At 43.2% G+C, this 23,457-nt stretch overlaps 1 protein-coding gene across 1 annotated transcript in view; it reads right to left on the bottom strand.

Moving 5' to 3' along the window:
- The window catches only part of ADAMTS14 (ADAM metallopeptidase with thrombospondin type 1 motif 14), a 351,673-nt gene that overhangs the window by 47,477 nt on the left and 280,739 nt on the right, over window positions 1-23,457 (bottom strand). Inside the window, exons 16-17 of the mRNA XM_073596577.1 lie at window positions 19,672-19,835; window positions 2,227-2,392 (exon numbers count right to left, since the gene is read on the bottom strand). Coding sequence (XP_073452678.1) covers window positions 2,227-2,392; window positions 19,672-19,835 — 330 coding nt within the window. The remainder of the gene's footprint in view (window positions 1-2,226; window positions 2,393-19,671; window positions 19,836-23,457) is intronic.

The raw sequence follows: 23,457 nt of genomic DNA, 5'->3' as shown, positions 1-23,457 counted from the left end.
GGAAGTGCCCGGTACATAACTTCTTTGGATCTGACTAAAAATTATTGGCAGATACCCCTAACAGAATCTGCAAAAGAGAAGATGGCCTCTTCTACCCCGGAGGGGTCATTCCAGTATAAGCGGATGCCCTTTGCTTTGCATGGTGCTCCTGCCTCATTCCAGAGAATGATGGACAAGACATTGAGACCACATCACCAATATGCAGCCGCCTATTTGGACGATGTCGTCATCCACAGCCCAGATTGGGAATGTCATTTGCCCCGGGTGCAAGCAGTAGTAGATTCCTTTTGGAAAGCAGGACTCACTGCCAACCCCAAAAAGTGTGCCATAGGCTTGGAGGAGGCCAAATACCTTGACTACATTATTAGTTGAGGGCTGATCAAGCCTCAGATCAACAAGATTGAGGCGGTTCAAAAGTGGCCCCAACCTATAAATAAAAAGCAAGTTCTTGCATTTCTTGGGATCGCAGGGTACTTCAGGCGTTTTATACCCAATTTTGCCACCACTGCAGCCCCACTGACAAATCTGATGAAGGGTAGAGGGTCAGTCATTATTAAGAGGAATCCTGAAGCAGAGAAGGCATTTCAAATGTTGAAGCAGGCTCTTTGTGCGCAACCTGTGCTGGTGACCCCAGATTTCACAAAGGAGTTTGTGGTACAGATGCCTCTGATGGGACTGAGTGCTGTACTGTCCAAAATCAGAGATGGGGAGGAGCACCCAGTGGTCTACCTGAGCATAAAGCTTAACAGACATGAGAAAAACTATGCCATTGTTGAGAAGGAATGTTTAGCTATCAAATGGGCCTTAGATGCCCTGAAATATTATCTCTTGGGGAGACCACTCAAGCTAGTCACTGATCATGCCCCTCTTAAAGGAATGTGTGATAACAAGGAGAAAAACAGTCGGGTGGCAAGGTAGTTCCTTGCCCTTCAAGTATTTAAGTTCACAGTGGAGCATAAAGCTGGGAAACTCCAGAATAATGCAGATGCCCTTTCCTGTGTCCATTGTCTGGTTGGGTGATAGTTGCTCAATCGCAGGGGCTTAAGCGGGGGAGATATGTGACATTATGAAAGGCAAGGTGATCGATGGATGTTATGTTTCACCTCGCATGCATTCATTTGCAGAGAACTAAGGTGGAATCTGGTCCGCATTTTACTAGCCAACTTGGCAGGGCTGGTTCCGGAACAGATGTGTGATAACAAGGAGAAAAACAGTCAGGTGACAAGGTGGTTCCTTGCCCTTCAAGTATTTAAGTTCACAGTGGAGCATAAAGCTGGGAAACTCCAGAATAATGCAGATGCCCTTTCCTGTGTCCATTGTCTGGTTGGGTAATATTTGCTCAATCGAAGGGGCTTGAGCGGGGGAGATATGTGACATTATGAAAGGCAAGGTGATCGATGGATGTTATGTTTCACCACACATGCGTTCATTTGCAGAGAACTAAGGTGGAATCTGGTCTGCGCTTTACTAGCCACCTTGGCAGGGCTGGTTCTGGACAGGGGCAGACTGACCATTGAGCCACTCCCGAGGGCCCTGGGCCACTAGGGGGCCCCATCAGGGTTGCCAGCCTCAGTAAAACCAGGGACAGTATGTATAAATCTGTGTTTTTTTGTACATCTGTCTGTGTATACTATGTGTACATGTATGTGTATACTGTGTGATTGTATACTGTTTGTGTGTATGCTGTGTGGCCCCATAATCTCTGATTGACTGGGGGCCCCATAATCTCCTATTGCCCGGGGGCCCCATGAGTTATCAGTCCGCCCCTGGTTCTGGAACAGATTTTGCTGTCCACTTGTGTCTACCAACAGGTGGTATAAATTAAACAGGATTGGAACAAAGAATGCTCTTGGCCTGGGACTCAGGAAGCCATACCTGAGAGAGAGCTACTGATGCTATGTCTGCTTTGTGAGAGACAGAAAAAGGTTTGCATTATCTTTGTTTTGTGGGTGACTGGGAGAAGCCCCTTCATCTGTGAGTTAGGATCCCGAACTGTTTGCTTAGTGCCTGGATGGCAAGGATTTTTTGTGTGTTTTGTTTATTTGATTTCCATGCAACCTTTTAAAATAAAACTGGCTATAAGTCAGGTTTTAAGAAAACCTGCCATTTGGACTACCCTTTTTCCTAGGAAAGATGATCCCCATTGAGCCCCCACAATATATATAAATGTTTTGTCTTGAATGGGTTGTTTTACAAGGTAAGGATTCACATGTCAGGAGCACTTACCTCCTCCACATGCTTTAGAACATTGAGACCAACTTTTAAGAGCCCATTCGTAGGAGTCCATTTCCTCCAAAAGTACATTATTGTTTCCAATCATTGGTAAGAGATCTTCATGAATGATATATTTATATGTTAGGCTGCTTTTCAGTTCATCTTCCTGTGGCACAACCTGAAATGTAACAGAATAAAACACTGATTAAGATACCAAGAATATACATAACAAAAATATAGGTTAATACAGAAGACAAATAACACAAATTATTATGTATTATGTGGTGCAGATAAAGGTTGCTTAAAGTTGTATTAATACACTGTGTGCTGGGTCAGCTTAGCCGCCAACCTCAAGAGAAATGTACTTTTTTTTATTCCAGCTTTATTTATTTTTTATTCAACATACACTGGCTTATTTTATGAATGAAAGTGTCGAAATGTTGACCTTCTCCATAAGCAATGAACCATCCATAAATATTTCTGACAGATGTCAATTGACAAAATGTGAGCTCTGATTTATTGCTAAGACCAACATTCCCCTTTAAATAAGTCTGACATTATTCTTAACAATTTGAAAATGTGTGAATATGAGGTGCTGAATTCAGAGGTGGAATTATTTCTCAGTGTCAAGATTAAGTGCATATTGCCAAGTCCATTGACTCCCTGAAATAAAGTCAGCTCCCTGAAATAAAAGGGCCTCAAAGGCACCTAGGGGTTTATTTACTATAGCACCTAGTCTGAAAATGGGCTCACTCCTGTGCAATAGCAACTACTTTTTAGTTGGAGAAAGAATTTACTAAATGCACTTACTCAACAGTTAGTCACAACTGCAAATTTACTAATGGGCACAAAACTTAGTGACAATCTAAATGAGTTCCCCTACTAGAACCAGGTCCACAGAAGAGAAGATCCTTGTTTAAAACATGATTGCAAGCAATTTATACTTCCTATACATTTGTTGAACATTTTAACCCCTTCAGATCCGCGCTATAGCCGAATGACGGCTACAGTGCGGAACTACTTTGCCGAGAGGCTGTCCTCTCCTTTGCACAATCCCTGTGTGCCCCCTGCAGGGCATGCATGGCACAAGCTGTGATCACCGAGTCAATGAGACTCGGGTAATCACAGATCAGAGTAAGGGGTCGATCCCGGTCCTTTACCAAGTGATCAGCTGTCAGCCAATGGCAGCTGATCACGTGATATAAACAGAATATCGGTAATCATTTTTTTTTCTCCCAGCATGAGGAGAAAAAAAAGCCAATCACCGGATTCTGTGTAAGGGACATCGATCCCAAAGAGGAAGAGGCGATGCCGCCTCATCTGTGCCAACCAGTACTGCCTGCCAGTGCCAGCTGCCAGTGCCCACAGTGCCACGAATCAGTGCCCACCAGTGCCAGCAATCAGTGGCATCTATCAATGCCCACAAGTGCCACCTATCAATGCCCACCAGTGGTTCAAATCAGTGCCTCATCAGTGCCACCTAGCAGTGCTGCCTATTAGTGTCACCTACCAATGCCGATCAGTGCCTATCACTGCCACACATCAGTGTCCATCACTGCCACCCATCAGTGCCTATTCACTGCCACCCACCAATGCCACCTATCAGTGCCCACCAGTGCCACCTATCAGTGCCCACCAGTGCCACCTCATCAGTGCCGCCTTATCAATGCCCATCAATGCAGCCTATCAGTGCCCATCAGTGCAGCCTATCAGTGCCCATCAGTGCAGCCTCATCAGCGTACATCAATGAAGGAGAAAAATGACCTGTTTGCAAAATTTATTAACAAAGCATAAAACATTTTTGTATTTTTTTTTTTTTAATTAATTTTTTTTAATTTGTATAACAAAAAATAAAAAACCCAGAGATGATCAAATACCACCAAAAGAAAGCTCTATTTTTGGGAAAAAAAAAATTTAATTTGGGTATAGTGTTCTATGACCGCGCAATTGTCGTTCAAAGAGTGACAGCGCTAAAAGCTGAAAATTGGTCTGGGCAGGAGGGGGGTTTAGGTGCCCAGTAAGCAAGTGTTAAAGAATAACTGCGTTAAAATAATTCCAAAATTTGTCTGTATAAAGTGATATATTTCAATAAATCCAAACGGGCATTGACTTCACCTAGTTCAATCATCTCAGTAGTGACACAACTGAGCATACTCAGACCAGAAAAATTACAAAAGCAAACAAATACTCTTGCACACAAGTGTGATGTCCGGGTGATGTATTGTTCAGGGGATATTTTCTCAGGCCTTGCTGCCCTCCAGGATACGAGATATCCTAACAGTCACAGAGAGAATAAAGAAAAGCGGACGCACTGGCCTTGTGCATTATCCCAAGCAAATTTATTGATAAAAACAAATTAAAAACTACTCACAAACATGTGAAGAAATCTCACTTGTAAAAGCCACCTGATCGTGGCGATCAGTCCTGAAACCAACAGTCTCCAGATGTTGATAGAGAGGATATCAGGGCCACTGCTGGCTGATGCTTTTAGAAGGAGTGCCTTCTTCCTCTAGGCTCTGAGGAAGAAGGTACTCCTTCAAAACGCGTCAGCCAGCAGTGGCCCTGATATCCTCTCTATCACCATCTGGAGACTGTTGGTATCAGGACTGATTGCCACAATCAGGAGGCTTTTACAAGCGACATTTCTTCACATGTTTGTAAGTAGTTTTTAACTTGTCTTTATCAATAAATTTGCTTTGGATAATGCACAAGGCCGGTGTGCCCTCTTTTCTTTATTCTCTCAGAAAATCTACAACATGCCCTCCCTGGGTTGTTTTTTTGAAATGTTATAGTAAATACCAGTGTTCAGAAGTCTACAAAATGTTGTTTGAAATGCGGGAACCTGTTTTTGCTGAAGCTTTATTAATAAATAGGCTATATTTTATATATATATATATATATATATATATATATATATATATATATATATATATATATATATATATATATATATACACACACACACACACAGTATCTCACAAAAGTGAGTACACCCCTCACATTTTTGTAAATATTTTATTACATTTATTATTTTCATTTGACAACACTGAAGAAATGACACTTTGCTACAATGTAAAGTATTGAGTGTACAGCATTTATAACAGTGTAAATTTGCTGTCCCCTCAAAATAACTCAACACACAACCATTAATGTCTAAACCGCTGGCAACAAAAGTGAGTACACCCCTAAGTGAAAATGTCCAAATTGGGCTCAATTATCCATTTTCCCTCCCCAGTGTCATGTGACTCGTTAGTGTTATAAAGTCTCAGGTGTGAATGGGGAGCAGGTGTGTTAAATTTGGTATTATCGCTCTCACTCTCTTATACTGGTCACTGGAAGTACAACATGGCACCTCGTGGCAAAGAACTCTCTGAGGATCTGAAAAAAAGAATTGTTGCTCTACATAAAGATGGCCTAGGCTATAAGAAGATTGCCAGGACCCTGAAACTGAGCTGCAGCATGGTGGCCAAGACCATACCGCAGTTTAACAGGACAGGTTCCACTCAGAACAGGCCTCGCCTGTTTTGAGTGCACATGCTCAGCATCATATCCAGAGGTTGTCCTTGGGAAATAGAAGTATGAGTGCTGCCAGCATTGCTGCAGAGGTTGAAGGAAGGTCAGCCTTTCAGTGCTCAGACCATATGCCACACACTGCATAAATTGGTCTGTGTGGCTGTCATCCCAAAAGGAAGCCTCTAAAGATGATGCACAAGAAAGCCCGCAAGAAGTTTGCTGAAGACAAGCAGACTAAGCACATAGATTACTGGAACCATGTCCTGTGGTCTGATGAGACCAAGATAAACGTATTTGGTTCAGATGGTGTCAAGCGTGTGTGGTGGCAACCAGGTGAGGAGTACAAAGACAGGTGTGTCTTGCCTATAGTCAAACATGGTGATGGAAGTGTCATGATTTAGGGCTGTATGAGTGCTGCCGGCACTGGGGAGCTACAGTTCATTGAGGGAACCATGAATGCCAACATGTACTGTGACATAATGAAGCAGAACATTATCCCCTCCCTTCAGAGACTGGGCCGCAGGGCAGTATTCCAACATGATAACGACCCCAAACACACCTCCAAGACGACCACTGCCTTGCTAAAGAAGCTGAGGGTAAAGGTGATGGACTGGCCAAGCATGTCTGCAGACCTAAACCATATTGAGCGTCTGTGAGGCATCTTCAAACGGAAGGTGGAGAAGCGAAAAAGGTCTCTAACATCCACCAGCTTTGTGATGTCATCATGGAGGAGTGGAAGAGGACTCCAGTGGCAACCTGTGAAGCTCTGGTGAACTCCATGCCCAAGGGGGTTAAGGCAGTGCTGGAAAATAATGGTGGCCACACAAAATATTGACACTTTGGGCCCAATTTGGACATTTTCACTTAGGGGTGTACTCACTTTTGTTGCCAGCGGTTTAGACATTAATGGCTCCCAACACCATGCTTGACTGTAGGCAAGACACTCAGAGAGTTCTTTGCCATGAGGTGCCATGTTACACTTCCAGTGACCAGTATGAGAGAGTGAGAGTGATAACACCAAAGTTAACACACCTGCTTCCCATTCACACCTGAGACCTTGTAACACTAACGAGTCACATGACACTGGGGAAGGGTCCAATTTGGACATTTTCAGTTAAGGGTGTACTCACTTTTGTTGCCAGTGGTTTAGATATTAACGGCTGTGTGTTGAGTTATTTTGAGGGGACAGCAAATTTACACTGTTATACAAGCTGTACACTCACTACATTACATTGTAGCAAAGTGTCATTTCTTAGTGTTGTCACATGAAAAGATATAATAAAATATTTACAAAATGTGAGGGGTGTACTCACTTTTGTGAGATACTGTGTGTGTATATATTAATATATATATATATATTTTTTAACAGTATACATCAATACTTGTAACTATAGAACTTTTACTATGCACAGAAACACAAAAACATAGATATTCTGAGAACTTTTACATTTCTTTTGTACTTGTATTTAGCTGTGTTTTTTTTGCTTCCTATACAATATTTATCTTTTCTCATTATTTAAATAATGCCAGTACCGTGTTTTCATTTTAAATTTTTTTGGAGCATACATTTTCTGTAGTATATACCTTTTCAGTATATACCTGATCCTTTTCTTGTTATTGTCACTAACAAATGTCAATTGTTCTACTCATACAACTCCTAACTTTGCTTAATCATGTAGACAACACTGTGGCTTCCTGCCTACTATAATTAGAAATGTATATGTGTGGGAACTGGGGGAGAGATCTTGCACCTAACAACAAATTGGGGATGGGTGGGGTGGTGAGAGTTATTGAACCTTAACCACTTGCTTACCAGCTGCCGTCATTATACGGAGGCAGGTTGGTTCGTTCCTGTGAATCGCCGAACCCGCTGCACAAGGCTGGCGGCCGCAATGTCAGCCAGCCACCCGCGATCAGGCTGGCGGCCGCAATGTCCGCCAGCCACCCGCGATCGTGGGCACGTGAGCCAGAATGGGGATTTGTGTGTGTAAACACACAAATCCCCGTTCTGACAGGAGAGGCGAGAGTAGTTCCTACTAATCAGGACCAGCAATATGTTTCCACAGTTAGAAACACACACAAGGGAACACATTTAAACCCTTGATCGCCCCCTAGTGTTAACCCCTTCCCTGCCAGTGACATTTACATAATAATCAAGGAATTTTTATAGCATTGATCACTGTGTAAATGTCAATTATCCCAAAAAACTGTCAAAAGTGTCCGATCTGCCCGCCACAATGTCGCAGTCCCCCTAAAAACCGCAGATCGCCGCCATTACTAGTAAAAAAAAAAAAAAAATAATAAAAATGCCATAAATCAATCCCCTCTTTTGTAGACGCTATAACTTTTGCGCAAACCAATGGATATACGCTTATTGTGTTTTTGTTTACTAAAAATATGTAGATACATATCAGCCTAAACTGAGGAAGACATGTGTTTAAAAAAAATGGGATATTTATTATAGCAAAAAGTAAAAAATAGTGTATTTTTTTTTTTTTTCAAAGTTGTGACTCTTCTTTTGTTTATAGCGCAAAAAATAAAAACCACAGAGGTAAACAAATGCCACCAAAAGAAAGCTCTATTTAAGGAGAAAAAAGGATGTCAATTTTGTTTGGGTACAGCATCGCACGACCACGCAGTTGTCAGTTAAATTGACGCAGTGACGTATCGCAAAACATGGCCTGGTCATTAAGGGGCAAAATCTTCTAGTTAAAAGTGGTTAAAAGGTGTTGCCTAGTTAATATTAGCCTTTTGTTCCCTGCTGTCCACTATGGGAACAGTTAAAAGAGAAGTATGGGCTTGCACTCTTTCCCCTAATCATACTTACCTAGGTGGATGCAGCATCGGTCCGATTCTGCATCTGTACCCCATCGCCTCTGCACTGAGAACCGAGCCACCGAACATCGCTGATGACTCGGTTCTCATAGCTCCCGGAGTGGAGAGCTGCTGACTGTCAATCAGCAGCTCTACTGCTCTGCTCCTCCTCGCTCACTGAAGCTGTGGGGGGGCAGGAAGTACCCGTCTCAGCAGCTCACTGAGAGGCTGAGACTTGGCGGATCCAGACTCCCAGAGTTGGGAGTCTCTCTGCTGAAAACGGGTGACAGGAATGCAAAACGGATTGCACTCCTGTGACCCATAGGAGAAGCCCAGCCAAACAAGCTCAGGCTGCACTTCTCCTTTAACAATCTCTATATGCAACGTTTAAAAAATTCTACAGGTTGCATGTTTTGAATTACAGAGGACTAGAACTATTGCTCTCGCTCCAACGATCGTGGTGATACCTCACATGTGTGGTTTGAACACCGTGAACCGTGAACACCGTTTTCATATGTGCACTTGAGCTCGGCGGGATGGGGCGCGTTAAAAAAAATTTTTTATTATTTATTTTACCTTTTATTTTTTATTTTTACACTGTTCTTTTTTTTAAAAAAAATTGGGACACTTTTATTCCTATTACAAGGGATGTAAGCATCCCTTGTAATAGATAAAAACATTACAGGACCTCTTAAATATGAGATTTGGGGTCAAAAAGACCCCAGATCTCATATTTACACTAAAATGCAATAAAAAAAAAAATATAAAAAAATTAAATGTCATTTGAAAAAAAAAAATAAAAAATGTTGCTTTAAGAGCTATGGACGGAAGTGACGTTTTGACATCTCTTCTGCCCTGCAGTGGTATGAGACGGGTGGGGGTCATCTTCCCCTCACTCATCTTCATTTCTAACAGGGAGAAGGACATGATTGCCTCCGCCGGCGGTTCTGGTAACTGGAGAGTGGCGGGAGGGGGGGCCCTCTCCCGCCACCAAAAAGTGATCTTGCAGCGAATCTGCCGCAGAGACCACTTTTATCTGAAAGTGGACCGCTCACTGAAGAAGAGGATACCGGGGTTATGGAAGCTAGCTGCTGCCATAACAACGATACTCCTCTTCAAACAGCTGACGTATAACAACAGCGGGCGGTCCGGAAGTGGTTAAGTTGTGATCCCTTTTAGATTGTAAACTCCAATGAGCAGCGCCCTTCTAAGCCTATTGTAATGTAGCATCATAAATACTGTTTCTTTTTTGCACATGTAAATGAATGTATCTAATTTTGTTGCTGCTGTCCAAATAAATGTAGAATATTGAACTATTTATGCATTTTTTGGATCAATAAAACTTTTTTTTCCTCACGTGAAATATATTGTTAACATCCATACAAATAGATAAAGCTGTAATAGTCTACAAAATAAACATTTTACTCTGCACAAATGCAAGGCATTAAAGAAAAAAAAGAAAGAAAAAATAAGTAATAGAATTCGAATTAGACATGAAAAATTATTTGTCATATACTAGAGATATAATTATAATTTTTATAGATATATTTAACATTAGCAAAAAGTATGCATTATTCTGTAACATTCATAAAAAATGCCATTTGTTTGCAGAACAACACTACAAAACAGTAAATAAAGAAATATCTTTACCGTCAACCACATTTACCAATTGTTTCTTTTTGCACACAAATGGGATCTTGGCTAAATCCTGCAGTCCTATCCTCACTATGGACCACGTTTAACATATTCTATAACGGAAAAGTGGCTATCCTTGCTTCTCCTTATTCTTCGTAAATGAACCCCCTTGGATCAATACAAGAAGGTAAAAAGAACAAGAGTGCCACGCTAAAGGTTTATTTAGTGTTTATTACATTAAAGAAGTCTAAAGATATTAAGTCAACACCCCTCCTTATTGGCGATATGACGCTGGTAAGAAAAAAGCGGCAGACTCATATTGGTTACTTGAAGCGACATTATTAACCGCTTCAGCCCCGGAAGATTTGACCCCCTTCCTGACTAGAGCACTTTTTGCGATTCATCACTACGTCGCTTTAACTGACAATTGCGCGGTCGTGCGACGTGGTTCTCAAACAAAATTGATGTCCTTTTTTTCCCACAAATAGAGCTTTCTTTTGGTGGTATTTGATCACCTCTGCGATTTTTATTTTTTGCGCTATAAACAAAATAAGACCGACAATTTTGAAAAAAACGCATTATTTTTTACATTTTGCTATAATAAATATCCCCCAAAAATATATAAAAAAACATATTTTTTTCCTCAGTTTAGGCTGATCGTATTCTTCTACATATTTTTGGTAAAAAAAAAATCGCAATAAGCGTTTATTGATTGGTTTGCACTAAAAGTTATAGCGTTTACAAAATAGGGGATAGTTTTATGGCATTTTTATAAATTTATTTTTTTTTACTAGTAATGGCGGTGATCAGCGATTTTTATTGTGACTGCGACGTTATGGCGGACATGTCGGACATTTTTGACACATTTTTGGGACCATTGTCATTTATACAGTGATCGGTGCGATTAAAAATGCAAACAAATCTTTCCTTAAATAATATTTACCACAAACCTGTGACTGTTTATGATGTGAAACAAATAGATACAGATCGCAAGATCCGTGTTAGTAAAGTTCAAGAACCTTGAGCAAATTAATTAGTGAATAAATAATAGTCCCATCATATAGTGAAAAAAAATGTGCAATAGGAACATAAGTATCAGCCGTAATACTTCTGTGCTTGATGGAGTATCAGTGCTTTTTTTTGAGTGAAGCGGAGGTGGAGACCCTTGGTGCCGGCAGGCTAATGCACCTGGCATACTTGATCTCTATAATCTGAGATCCGACGTATCTGGTAAGCGGCTAATTTAAATATTGTTTAGATGAAAAAGCACATCATAAACAGTCACAGGTTTGTGGTAAATATTATTTAAGGAAAGATTTGTTTAAATATTTAATTTGGTTACTTGGTTGCACATTTAGAATTTACCTATAATAAGGTCCTATTGCAATATCACTTGTGGATGCGCGCTTGTAATATTTTATGATCGCTCCTACGCTGACACTCTTTTCTCTACCTCCGCGCGCTCCCCGTGTCCCGTCAGAAAATGCCTCCTACGTCCTGCGCATGTGCAGTCGATACACCAAGCCAGCTGATTGGGAAATCAGCTGGCGTGACGTGATGCACTGCGCATGCGCAGTACGTAGGAGGCATTATTCGACAGGAGGCACTCATCGACGCTACACCGGCAATAGAATATTATGAAAAAAAAACAGCATGGGGTCCCCCCAATCCACACCAGGCCCTTCGGGTCTAGTATGCATTTTAAGGAGAACCCCATATCAATGTTTAAAAAAAAATGGTGCAGGGTCCCCCCCAAGATTCATACCAGACTCTTATCCAAGCATGCAGCCCGGCAGGTCAGGAAAGGCGGGGGAGATGAGCCAACCCCCCCTCCTGAACCATACCAGGCCACATGCACTCCACATGCCGCCCGATGCACCTTGTTCCCATGTTGATGAGGACAAGGGCCTCTTCCCCACAACCCTGGTCAGTGGTTGTGGGGGTCTGTGGGTGGGGGGCCCAATGAAGTCAGCAGGCGACCCCACCCCCTCGTGACATCACCGAACAGGGCATGCTAGGTCAATGACATCACAATAGGGCAGAGTCACCTGCTGACATCATCAGGTGACTCCGCCCCTTGCCTATTTGAGAAATGTCAGATGGAGGAGCAGGCAGTCAGTGAGAAGCCTTCGACAGGACCGGAGGTTTTTTAATTTTTTCAAGTTCGGTGCTGCGGCGGGCGGCGTAGGATCAATCTACATCAGAGGAGATTTTTTTAAATTATTTAACAAAGGAATTGTCAAAAACTTGTGTACTGCCTTTATTCACTTTGTTCTCATTTTTGGTGAATGGGTAGGGGTACTACCCTATACGCATTCACATGGGAGGGGGGCCGAGATTCCAGATTCCGATAAGCCCCCCGCCCGCCGTCACCCACAACCACCGCGCAGGGTTGTGGGGAAGAGGCCCTTGTCCCCACAAGGTGCTTTGGGGTGGGGGGGCAGAGCCTTTCCTGACCTGCCAGGTTGCATGTTTCGGATAAGAGTTAGATATGGATTTTAGGGGGACCTTACGCTGTTTTTTTCCTGAATCTTCTATTGCCAATATTCTTTTGTTTACATTTCATCTGTCATCTGTCAGTGGGGAAGCCCGCTGACGAGTCATTGGTTGTTAAGAATGCGGTGGCTGGCTTCCCAGCCCGCTGATTAACAATGAGCTATTCTTCACACAGGATTTGAATCAGTTGATCATTTTTCAATCGATCTGAATTTGAATTGTTCCAAAAATGTGGAATTCGTTAGAAGACGATTAAACAAAAGGAATTTTAACAAAATTCATCACTATTTCATTTGGAGATTCGGATACATCCGAATCTCCAAATAATCAAGAATTTGTACAAATTTGTATTCGTACCTAAACGAATGGCACATGTCTACCAAATATCTAATACAGTTAATTGGAAAAAAAAAAGCAAAATGTATAAATAGAACATGGTTTACCTTTGACATAAATACATCTATTTTTCTGCTAAAAAGGTTGACAATATTGATTCAGCTGCATGAAAACATTTGTGGTCAAGAGCTACTTTGATGCTGTTTTTACAGCACAAATGATTAGCAGAATATTGGATTTGTTTTAGTTTACTGGCTAAGTTAAAGCAGATTTGCCTCGGGCACTTACACCTAGGAAGGAAACTGTCTATACATTGCAAGCAAATGCAAGGCAGAATGTCTTCAATATCTATTTTGAAGCTAAAATCAATTGCTTTTCTCTAACATTAGGAAACATAAAATTAAACATACAGAACATGATGGTAATAGAATAAATAGCAATAAATACACCACAGTACACATGTATAAATAAAGATATTTTTCTGCAACTTCTAGCCTACTATGGACAGAGCACAGAAGACAATAGCACTGATGGTAAACTGCAGTGAGTGCAGATAGTAATTCCATGTTTCATGTACACTGGTTGTCCTTACTTCACCTTTACTTTACTCACAATGCCCAGCTGACACCACATTTACTTTGAAGCAGTGTTTTCCATCAAATATAATAAAAGTTAGCAAACTTGAATAATTATCTTCTATGAAGAATTCTGAAAATACATTTTCTCAAAGATAACTGCTAAGTTTGATTTAAAAGCATACACATAAGGACAATAATTACCTTCAGTGCTGTGTCATTGTTTAGCAGAAATCTACCTCCCCTGGTGTCCCCCCACCCTCCCAATGCTCTGGTGCATCAGGGGTTAATAGAACCAAGGAAGTCGTCACAGGCACTCATCAAGAGTACCCGGCTTTCTGTCCAGCTCCTCTATTTATAGAAGCTGGAACTACAGCTTCTATTAATGAAATGCAATCTATGAATGGAGGGGGACCTTTCAAATATCTGCCATCTTCCATTCATAGATAATTTTTCATTTATAGAATTTGCAGTACTGGCTTCTATGAATTAAGGAGTTGGACGCAAAAGGTGGGGGCTCTTGATGAGTGCCTGTGACAGTTCCCTTAGATCCCTTAGATCTATAAATCCCTGCTGCACCAGAAGATTATGGCAGTGGGGGGTGGGTTATCAAAGGGGGAAGATTTCTGTTAAATAAGGATACAGCAACACAAGTGACACATCTCAATGAAGGTAAGTAATGTCCCTTGTGCTCATTCTTTACTTTTTTTTTTTTTTTTAAATAAACTTAGGCTTTAATTAATGTTGCTGTTAATTGCATATAAAAAAAACATTATTAATGTCAATTGATGTTTTCCTGCTTGAAAGATGTGTAAACCTTTATGCCACATGTGTCAAACACAAGGCCTGTGGGCCTTGTGTCCAGCCCGCCAGGCCATTGCATGTGGCCCTCGCACCTCTTCTGCAGCTGTAGCACCTACCTTGTCTCTGCCTTCATCTTATCTCAACAGTCAGCAGCAGAGAGGAGGACAGAACTCTTCCTACAGATCCTGCACCTCTCTGTGCAGCTGCAGCATGCCCTTGACTACACCTCTCCTGATCTAACATTCAGCAGACTCTGGAAGCTGACTCCAGCCCTCCTCTGGTCCATCTCCAGACCCTGCACTTTCTGCTTCCCAGCTCTGCCCCCTAGCTTCTTCCCGACAGAAGCACAAGGTAAGAGGGGTGCACACTGGTGTTATAGAGGGTGGAGGATTCTTAACTTCTGATGGTGGGGGGCTCTTGACATCTGATGTAAAGGGGGGGTGGTGCTCTGGACATCCACTTATAATTATTACGAGAATAATACAATTCTATGCCAGTTGAAAAGGTGAGTCTCACACTACTGGTAACATCCACAAGAACCTTTATTGGAGCCTGCTCAAACAGAGCACCATGGCAGAAACATGTTATGTTCTGTCTGAGCAGTCTTCAGCCCGTTTCTTGTGGATGATACCAGCGGTGTGCCACACTCCTTTTCAGACTTGCATTGTCTGCTACAGAGGTGTGAGTGGGCTCCATGCCAGTCTGCACCTGCCCTTCACAGCTTAAGTCTTAAGTTACTACTAAAACCAGTAATAATCGAATGCAGAGGCAATTATTTAATATGATAAAGAATAGATACATTTGTATAGTCTTACAGATACAACTGGCCCTTTGAGGGCAACCACCAATGTGGGCCGCAATGAAATTGAGTTTAACCACCTCAATACAGGGCACTTTCACCCCCTTTCTGCCCAGGCCATTTTCCAGCTTTCAGCCCTGTCGCACTTTGAATGACAATTGCACGGTCATGCAACACTGTACCCAAATTAATTTTTTTTTAATCTTTTTCTTCACACAAATAGAGCTTTCTTTTGGTGGTATTTAATCACTGCTGGGATTTTTATTTTTTACAAAAAAAAGAAAAAAGACAGAAAAAGTTTTTCTTAGTTTCTGTCAGTAAATTTTGTAAATAAGTCAATTTTCTCCTTCACTGATGTGCGTTGATGAGGCTGCACTGATGGGTATTGATTAGGTGGCACTGATGAGGAGGCACTAATAGACTGCACTGATGAACACTGATAGGCGGCACTGGTGGGCACCGATGGGCGGCACTGGTGGGCACTGTGTCAGGGCTGGCTCAGCCCTTCCTTCTCTGAGCTGGCTGCTCAGCTGTTGGCTGATTGCCAGCTCTCATCTCTCTCCACAGTTAACCAGCTGTTGTAGATCTGCTCATCAGTCCCGCCTACTTAAAGATCTCGAGCTCACTTCATTCCTGCCTTCGCCTTGGTCACATCACAAGAAACCATCTCCTGTGTTCTTGTTTAGAGACTGGCTTTGCTGACATCCCTTCTGGCTCCTTATCCTGCTTGCTGTTCCTCTATTTGGATCCCTGACTTCTGGCCTGGCTGATTACCCGATCTGGTTACTGAACTCTGGCTTGGCTGATTACCCGATCTGGTTACTGAACTCTGGCTTGGCTGACAACCCGATCCGGTTACTGGACTCTGGCTATGCTTTGACTACGCTTACTCTATTTACCTTTTTATTTTTATTAATAAACAACTGTGATTTTACTGTACTTCTGTCTCGGTCTGGTTCATGGTTTCTGACACACTGATAGGCGGCACGGATACGGATAGGCAGCACTGATGGCCAGTATTGATGGGCATTGATGGGCAGCACTGATGAGCAGGCACTGATGGGCACTGAAAGGCTGCACTGACTGGCATCACTTATGGACACTGATTGGTGACACTTATAGGCACTGATGGGATCTGCTGGGGCTTTCCTGTAATCAGGGCACTGATGATCAGTGCCCTGATTACCTGCACAGGTCTCCCCTGCAAGGAGATGCCGCTAACTGGCACTCCTCACCACACACTCTGTGTGAGGCGAGGAGAGCCGTGCCACAGAACTACCGTATTTACATGTGACCGGCTGTGATTGGACAGTCGATCACATGGTTAAAGAGCCACGGCCACAGCTCTTTACAGAAATCGGGGTTGCACCATGTCCTAGCAACACGGCGCAGCCACGAACAATGCGCTGCACGCCCACGTGAGCTCGCAACCGTTCTGGTGTGCCGTCATGTGACGTCCACCCAGAACAAGACCCGCACCATCTCTCTGTCATTTGACAGTGGGCAGGCGGCAAGTGGTTAAAGAAGAACTATAGCCAAAACTTTTTGTTTTCATTTTGGATAGAGCAAGGGAGGGTTATAACCCCTGTCTATTGCTTTTCTGGGGACAACCCAAAATATGAGATTTTTTTTTACTTTCACTTTCAATGATAATGGTAAACAGGACAAATAGTGAGGATGAATCTCCTTAACGGGGATTACAGACAGCAATAAAAACTTATAGGTGTTGTAATCCCTCTCCACACTGTACAAAACAAAAAAAAAAAATTTTCATTTAGTTGTACCCCTGCTTTATGCTCGTTCTGTCGGCCTACAAATCTATATGCTGTGACACAGGTCACAAGGTGATATGGTGTAAGCTTAAGGCCCCTTTCACACTTGTGCTACTCCAAAGTCGCGCGATTTTGCTGGGATTTCACGGCCGCGATTTTAAGAAGACAGTCGTACGACTGTGCATCCGACTTTGCCCCATGACTTGAAGTACGACTTCAATGAGCAGGGACGTGACTTTGATTACCAAATAATTAGGGGGAACTCCACACCAATTTTTTTTTTAAACGGCATGGATTCCCCCTTCATGAGCATACCGGGCCCTTCGGTCGGGTATGGGTTTTAAGGGGAACCCCCACGCCGAAAAAACGGCATGGGGTCCCCCCAAAATCCATACCAGACCCTTATCCGAGCACCAGCCTGGCTGGTTAGGAAAGGGGGTGGGGACGAGCGAGCGCGCCCCCCCTCCTGAGCCGTACCAGGCCGCATGCCCTCAACATGGGGGGGTGGGTGCTTTGGAGCAGGGGTGCGCCCTGCGCCACCCCCACCCCAAAGCACCTTGCTCCCATGTTGATGAGGACAAGGGCCCCTTCCCGACAACCCTGGCCGTTGGTTGTCAAGGTCTGCGGGCGGGGGGCTTATCGGAATCTGGGAGTCCCCTTTAATAAGGGGGCCCCCAGATACCGGTCCCCCGCCCTATGTAAATGAGTATGGGGTACATCGTACCCCTACCCATTCACCTGGGGGGAAACAAGTGTCAATAAAAAAAACACACTAGACAGGTTTTTAATTTAATTTATTTAATTTTAATTTATTAGGCAGCTCTGGGGGTCTTCTTCCGACTTCGGGTGTCTCTTCCGACTTCTCCGCTCTCTTCTCCCGCTCTCCGGTGTCTTTTCCTGCTCTCCGGTGCCTTCTGCTGGGCTCCTCCGCTATCTTCTTCCAGCTCTTTTACTAGTGTTGGCCTGGTCTTCTCCGTCGTCTTCCTCCCTCTTCTCTTCTTCCGATGTTAACACAACGCTCTCTCTCGCTGTAATGCCGTGTGCGAGGTGCGCAATGATTTATATATGACAGCAGAGTCCCATCATGCCCCGGGCTGTGACGTCTTAAAGGGGCGGGGTCACTGGTGACATCACCCGGCGACCACGCCCCTTGCCTATATAAGTCGTTGCGCACCGCACACACAGCATTACAGTGGGAGAGAGCGTTGTGTCAACATCGGAAGAAGAGGGAGGAAGACGACGGAGAAGACTAGGCCAACGCTAGTAAAGGAGCTGGAAGAAGATAGCGGAGGAGCCCGGCAGAAGGTACCAGAGAGCGGGAGAAGAATCGGAGAGCGGAAGAAGAGAGCGGAGAAGTCGGAAGAGACCCCCGAAGTCCGAAGAAGATCCCCGGGGCTGCCTAATAAATTACTTTAAAAACCTGTCTAGTGTGTTTTTTTTATTGACACTTTTTCCCCCCAGGTGAATGGGTAGGGGTACGATGCACCCCATACTCATTCACATAGGGTGGGGGGCCGGGATCTGGGGGCCCCCTTATTAAAGGGGGATCCCAGATTCCGATAAACCCCCGCCCGCAGACCCCGACATCCAACGTGTGTCCAGGGTTGTCGGGAAGGGACCCTTGTCCTTATCAACATGGGGGCAATGTGCTTTGGGGTGGGGGGGCCGCGGGGCGCCCCCCGCCCCAAAGCACCCACCCCCATGTTGAGGGCATGCGGCCTGGTACGGCTCAGGAGGGGGGGTGCTCGCTCGTCCCCACCCCCTTTCCTGACCGGCCAGGCTGGTGCTTGGATAAGGGTCTGGTATGGATTTTGAGGGGGACCCCACGCCGCATTTTCGCCGTGGGTTTCCCCTTAAAATCCATACCAGACCGAAGGGCCCTGTATGCTCATGGAGGTGGAACCCATGCTGTTTTCTTCTTTAAAAAAAATTGGCGTGGAGTTACCCTTTATGTACAAGTCGCATGCCAAAGTCGGATCAGTTAATTACGGAATCCGACTTTGATCTGACTTCAGAAAAAAAGTAGCGCAAGAACTACTTTGAAGTCGGCACGACATAAAGTCATGCCAATATGAATGGTAGTCATTCAAAATCATGGAGAATGACTTGTCATGCGATTTTGCAGTCCAAAATCGCGGGACAAGTCATATAAATGTGAAAGGGGGCTAAAAAGGCTTTTGTGGTGTTCACATTAAGGCATCTGAGAAGGTTTTGTGTAGAACAGGAATACTTTGAGCTCTAAAGCCAGGCCAGGGAGAGAAAGGGTGGGCTTTCTGGCCAACATTCCATGCTGAAGTTTTATTGGCTGGAGTAAATTCCTGGACTCTAAAAAGTGCACGGACTGTGACTGTGGGTCTCACTGTGGCTTAATGCATCTGTCTGTCGCTAAACCTTATTGTGCATATACTTTTGGTGCGTCTGTTTTCTCAGGGGACAGTAGGCTGCTCAATAGCATCTTGATATTTACAGAGGTCTTCTGATTTCGCCGGGATTAAACAATGATTATCTAATGTGCACTGGTGTTATAGCACTTATAACAAGTCAGCAAGGTAGGCTGTACACAAGCATATCAATCTTAGCCTTTTATAAAGTTTTGATTTTTTTTTTTTTCATCATTCTGGGCTATTTTCTTATAATATAAATGGGTTACATCTATAGAAAGAAACAGAATAAGCAAATAATCTATAGTCACAGCATATGGTTCCTAGCTTACCAAGATCACTATAGGCTCATTCAGTGGACCTGTAGTTTTCACACTTTTCTTGTCTTCTTCAATGGTGTATTCCCACTCCAGCCCCATTTCTAAAAGGGTCCTTGATTTGCTGTCCTTGCCCTTGATATTTAAGATAAAGTTTCCACTGGCTTGATTTTTAATAGCTGTAAAAAGAGCACAAGATGATAGATTCACTCCATAAAAAAATATATGTCAAAACTGTTTGAAATCAATATGCAGAAGAACATATACACTTAACTAGATTTTACACATTTAAAGCTAAACATTCTAATGCCACGTACACCTGGATGGTTTTTCTGATGGAATTCCACTCAAGCTTGCCTTGCATACACACGGTCACACAAAAGTTCTCTGAACTTTCGAACGTCAAGAACGCGGTGACGTACAACACTACGACGAGCCGAGAAAATGAAGTTCAATGCTTCTGAGCATGCGTCGAATTGTTTCCGAGCATGCGTAGCAATTTTGCGCGTCTGAATTTGTACAGACGATCGTATTTTCGGATAGGAACTTTTCCCGACTGAAAAATAGAGAACATGCTCACAATCTTTTGCTGTCTGGAATTCCGCCAGCAAAAGACCGATGGAGCATACACACGGTCGCATTTTCCGACAAAAAGCTCTCATCGGAGTTTTGCTGGCGGAATTTACGATCGTGTGTACGCGGCATAAGACTCTACTTTGACCGACAGCTGCTGGAAAATGCAAAACGTGGCAAAATTGCACCTGCGATTTTGCGCGTTTTGCGGCCGGCTGTCAAACAGTTCCTATCCTGAACATGATTTTTCCATGTTTAGGAGAGGGAGGTTAGGTAAGGTTGAACCTCCTCTAACCTCAGAAGCTCCTAAACTATCCTAAAAGCATGTGTACATGGACATATAGGCTTTTATGAAGTTGATTTTAGGAGCTTTGGCAAAAAAATGCCAAAAAGCTTGTAAACTCAAGTTTAGGAGCTGCTAGTGTACATAGAGCCTATAAAAGAGTTTGCAATCGTAAACCATCATTACCTTTAGGCCCCTTTCACACTTATACGTCTTCAAAGTAGCGCGATTTTACCACGATTTCGCGGGCGCTATTTTGCCACAATTTTACCGCGATTTTGCCATGATTTTGCCGCGATTTGGGAGCAGTACTACTTTGTACGACTTTGCCACAACTTTGGCATTAACAAATGAAAACATACATGGTGTGAGGCTTGTGCTTACAGCTTGTGCTTACAAAGTTGTACTGAAATCGTGTCTATATTATTCATGTACGATTTGCATGCTACTTGAGGGTTTAACATTGAGGTCTATGGAGTACAACTCGCATGGAAGTTGGACCAAACTAGTGCAGGGACTACTTTGAAGTTGGCACGACTTAAAGTCATGCCAATATGAATGGTAGTCATTGAAAATCATGGAGAATGACTTGTCATACGATTTTGCAGTACAAAATCATGGGACAAGTCATATAAGTTTGAAAGGGGCCTTAGGCTTAATGTACACGGGACGTTTTTACAACCTCTCCTGAACAATTTACCTTGACAGATAGTAACCCACGTTTAAAACGTCCGTTTTGCAGAGTTTACATGGCGCGTTTAGCTGCGTTGCATTTAGAAGCGTTTGAAAAAAATTTTATTTTTTTATTTTTTTAAATAGCCAAAAATGAAAAACGTCTGTAAACGAAACGCGCCTAAATGCAAATTACCATGTTTAGCCGCCTTTAGAAGCGTTTGGCGCTTCAAATGCCTCTAAACTCATTTTGTTGCTTTCCAAAAAAGGCCTTTAAACTGCCTAAAAAACGACATAAAACGAACCTGTGTACATGTACACATAAGATAACATTGGATGAGTTCAGGGGCAGCTGAAAAAAGCATCCGACTGCCTCTGAACGTCCGTTTACCAGCAGCAGTGTACATGAGGCCTAAACGTGAGTTTAGCAGCTGCAGTGTACATGAGGCCTAAAAATACTTTATGGAATGAAATCAGAGTTGCCACTTTTTCTTTAAGCCAAACCCAAACATTAGCAGCACACAGCAATTTTTTTCCTCCAGTATACACTATAGCAGGGGTAGGCAACCTGGGGCCCTCCAGCTGTTGCAGAACTACAAGTCCCATCATGCCTCTGGGATTAATTGTAACTGCCAGCCTTGCCATGCCTCATGGGAAATGTAGTTCCACAACAGCTGGTCCCAGATTGCCTACCCCTGCACTATAGGATTGTAACAGACCTGGGACACCTTTGGGCACTCCAAAGAGAATAGTAATGCGGCACACATAGTGCCCCCTCACCTACCTGTCACACCCTGTTCTGAGCCACATTCCTGTCTGAATAATGTGTCCGGGTTTCAGGTGGACTGAAACCCGGACACATGATTCAAAATCCGAACTGCCCGGGTGAATCCCAGATAGGTGGTAACCCTAAATGAAATGATGAGGACCATAATGACAGTGCGAGCAGCTTTTCCCTCCAGAGTTCTCATTCCAGAAACACTTTTTCTGCTGCTTCTGGATCATCACAAAGTGTTTCTTCACCAGCAGCATCTTTAAGTAAGGACATGTTACAAACCACGGCCTCCCAAAAATACACAATCTCTTCATTTATAGAGAAAATGACACCTGAAAATCAGGAAAACATTCATCAAGCTCTTCATAGAGCAATATATGCTTCTGGATCAGCATTGTCAATAACTGAAAATGCATATTGGCAGGAAGATTTTACATTATTATGAGGGAAAGGGGGTGGTTTACCTGTTATCATGTATGGTTGAAATGTTCTTCAGATTCAGATTTGAAATACTTTATTAATTCCAAATGGAAATTATTGCAACACATGCCACACTCAACAAAGACAACACAAGATCACAACAATGAACAGAACAAGACACAAAGACACAGCAAAATTCCCAATACAGCCATTTGCACCTAACAAAACAAACAAAAACTACACTCTAATAAACCATCCATACAATTAAAATACAACATAGAATAAATAACACAGATTAGGAAATAACAGAAAATTAAACTACCAAAATGCAAATAATAACTACTTTCTCTAGCATGACCCCAGAAAATAATTAACATAATACCAACATACTAGAAAAACTACATACAAATCCTGATCCTAAACTGTATTAAAATCTTCACCTCCAGCCCTCACAGAGAAGAATTATAACTTGATGGCCACAGGCAAAAATGATTTCCTGTGTCGCTCTGTGGTGCATCGTGGTTGTAATAATCTGTTACTGATGGTACTCTGCAGACAGACCAGCGTATTGTGGAGTGGGTGGGAGGAGTTGCCCAAGACTGAACATACATTGAACAACATTCTCCTCTCCAACACTGTTGTTAAAGACTCCAACTCCAATCCAACAACATCAACGGCCTTGTGAATCACTTTGTTGAGTCTGTTGGTGTCTGCCACTCTTATGCCGCGTACACACGGTCGGACTTTACGGCAGACTTTGCCTGGCGGATCAGAGTCCGCCAAACAATCCGACCGTGTGTAGGCTCCGGCGGACTTTTCCGGCGGACTTTCTCCCAAAAGCCCGCCGGACCTAGATTTGAAACAAGTTTTAAATCTTTCCGTCGGACTCCGAGTTTCTGGCGGAAAGTCCACTTGTCTGTGTGCTGGTCCGACGGAAAGCCTGCTCGTGTGTATGCTGGTCCAACAGACCAGATACGACGCGAGGGCAGGGTATTGCATTTCGCGCTCGCTGCAATAGGAAAAAGAAATTTTCCTATTACGGCGAGCGCGGGGCATACCAGGCCCTTAGGTCTGGTAT

The sequence above is a fragment of the Aquarana catesbeiana genome, linkage group LG08 (genome assembly GCF_042186555.1).
Source record: "Aquarana catesbeiana isolate 2022-GZ linkage group LG08, ASM4218655v1, whole genome shotgun sequence".
Lineage (NCBI taxonomy): Eukaryota > Metazoa > Chordata > Amphibia > Anura > Ranidae > Aquarana > Aquarana catesbeiana.
The sequence above is the reverse complement of the archived record's forward strand: the minus strand, read 5'-3'. Positions and strand labels throughout refer to the sequence as shown.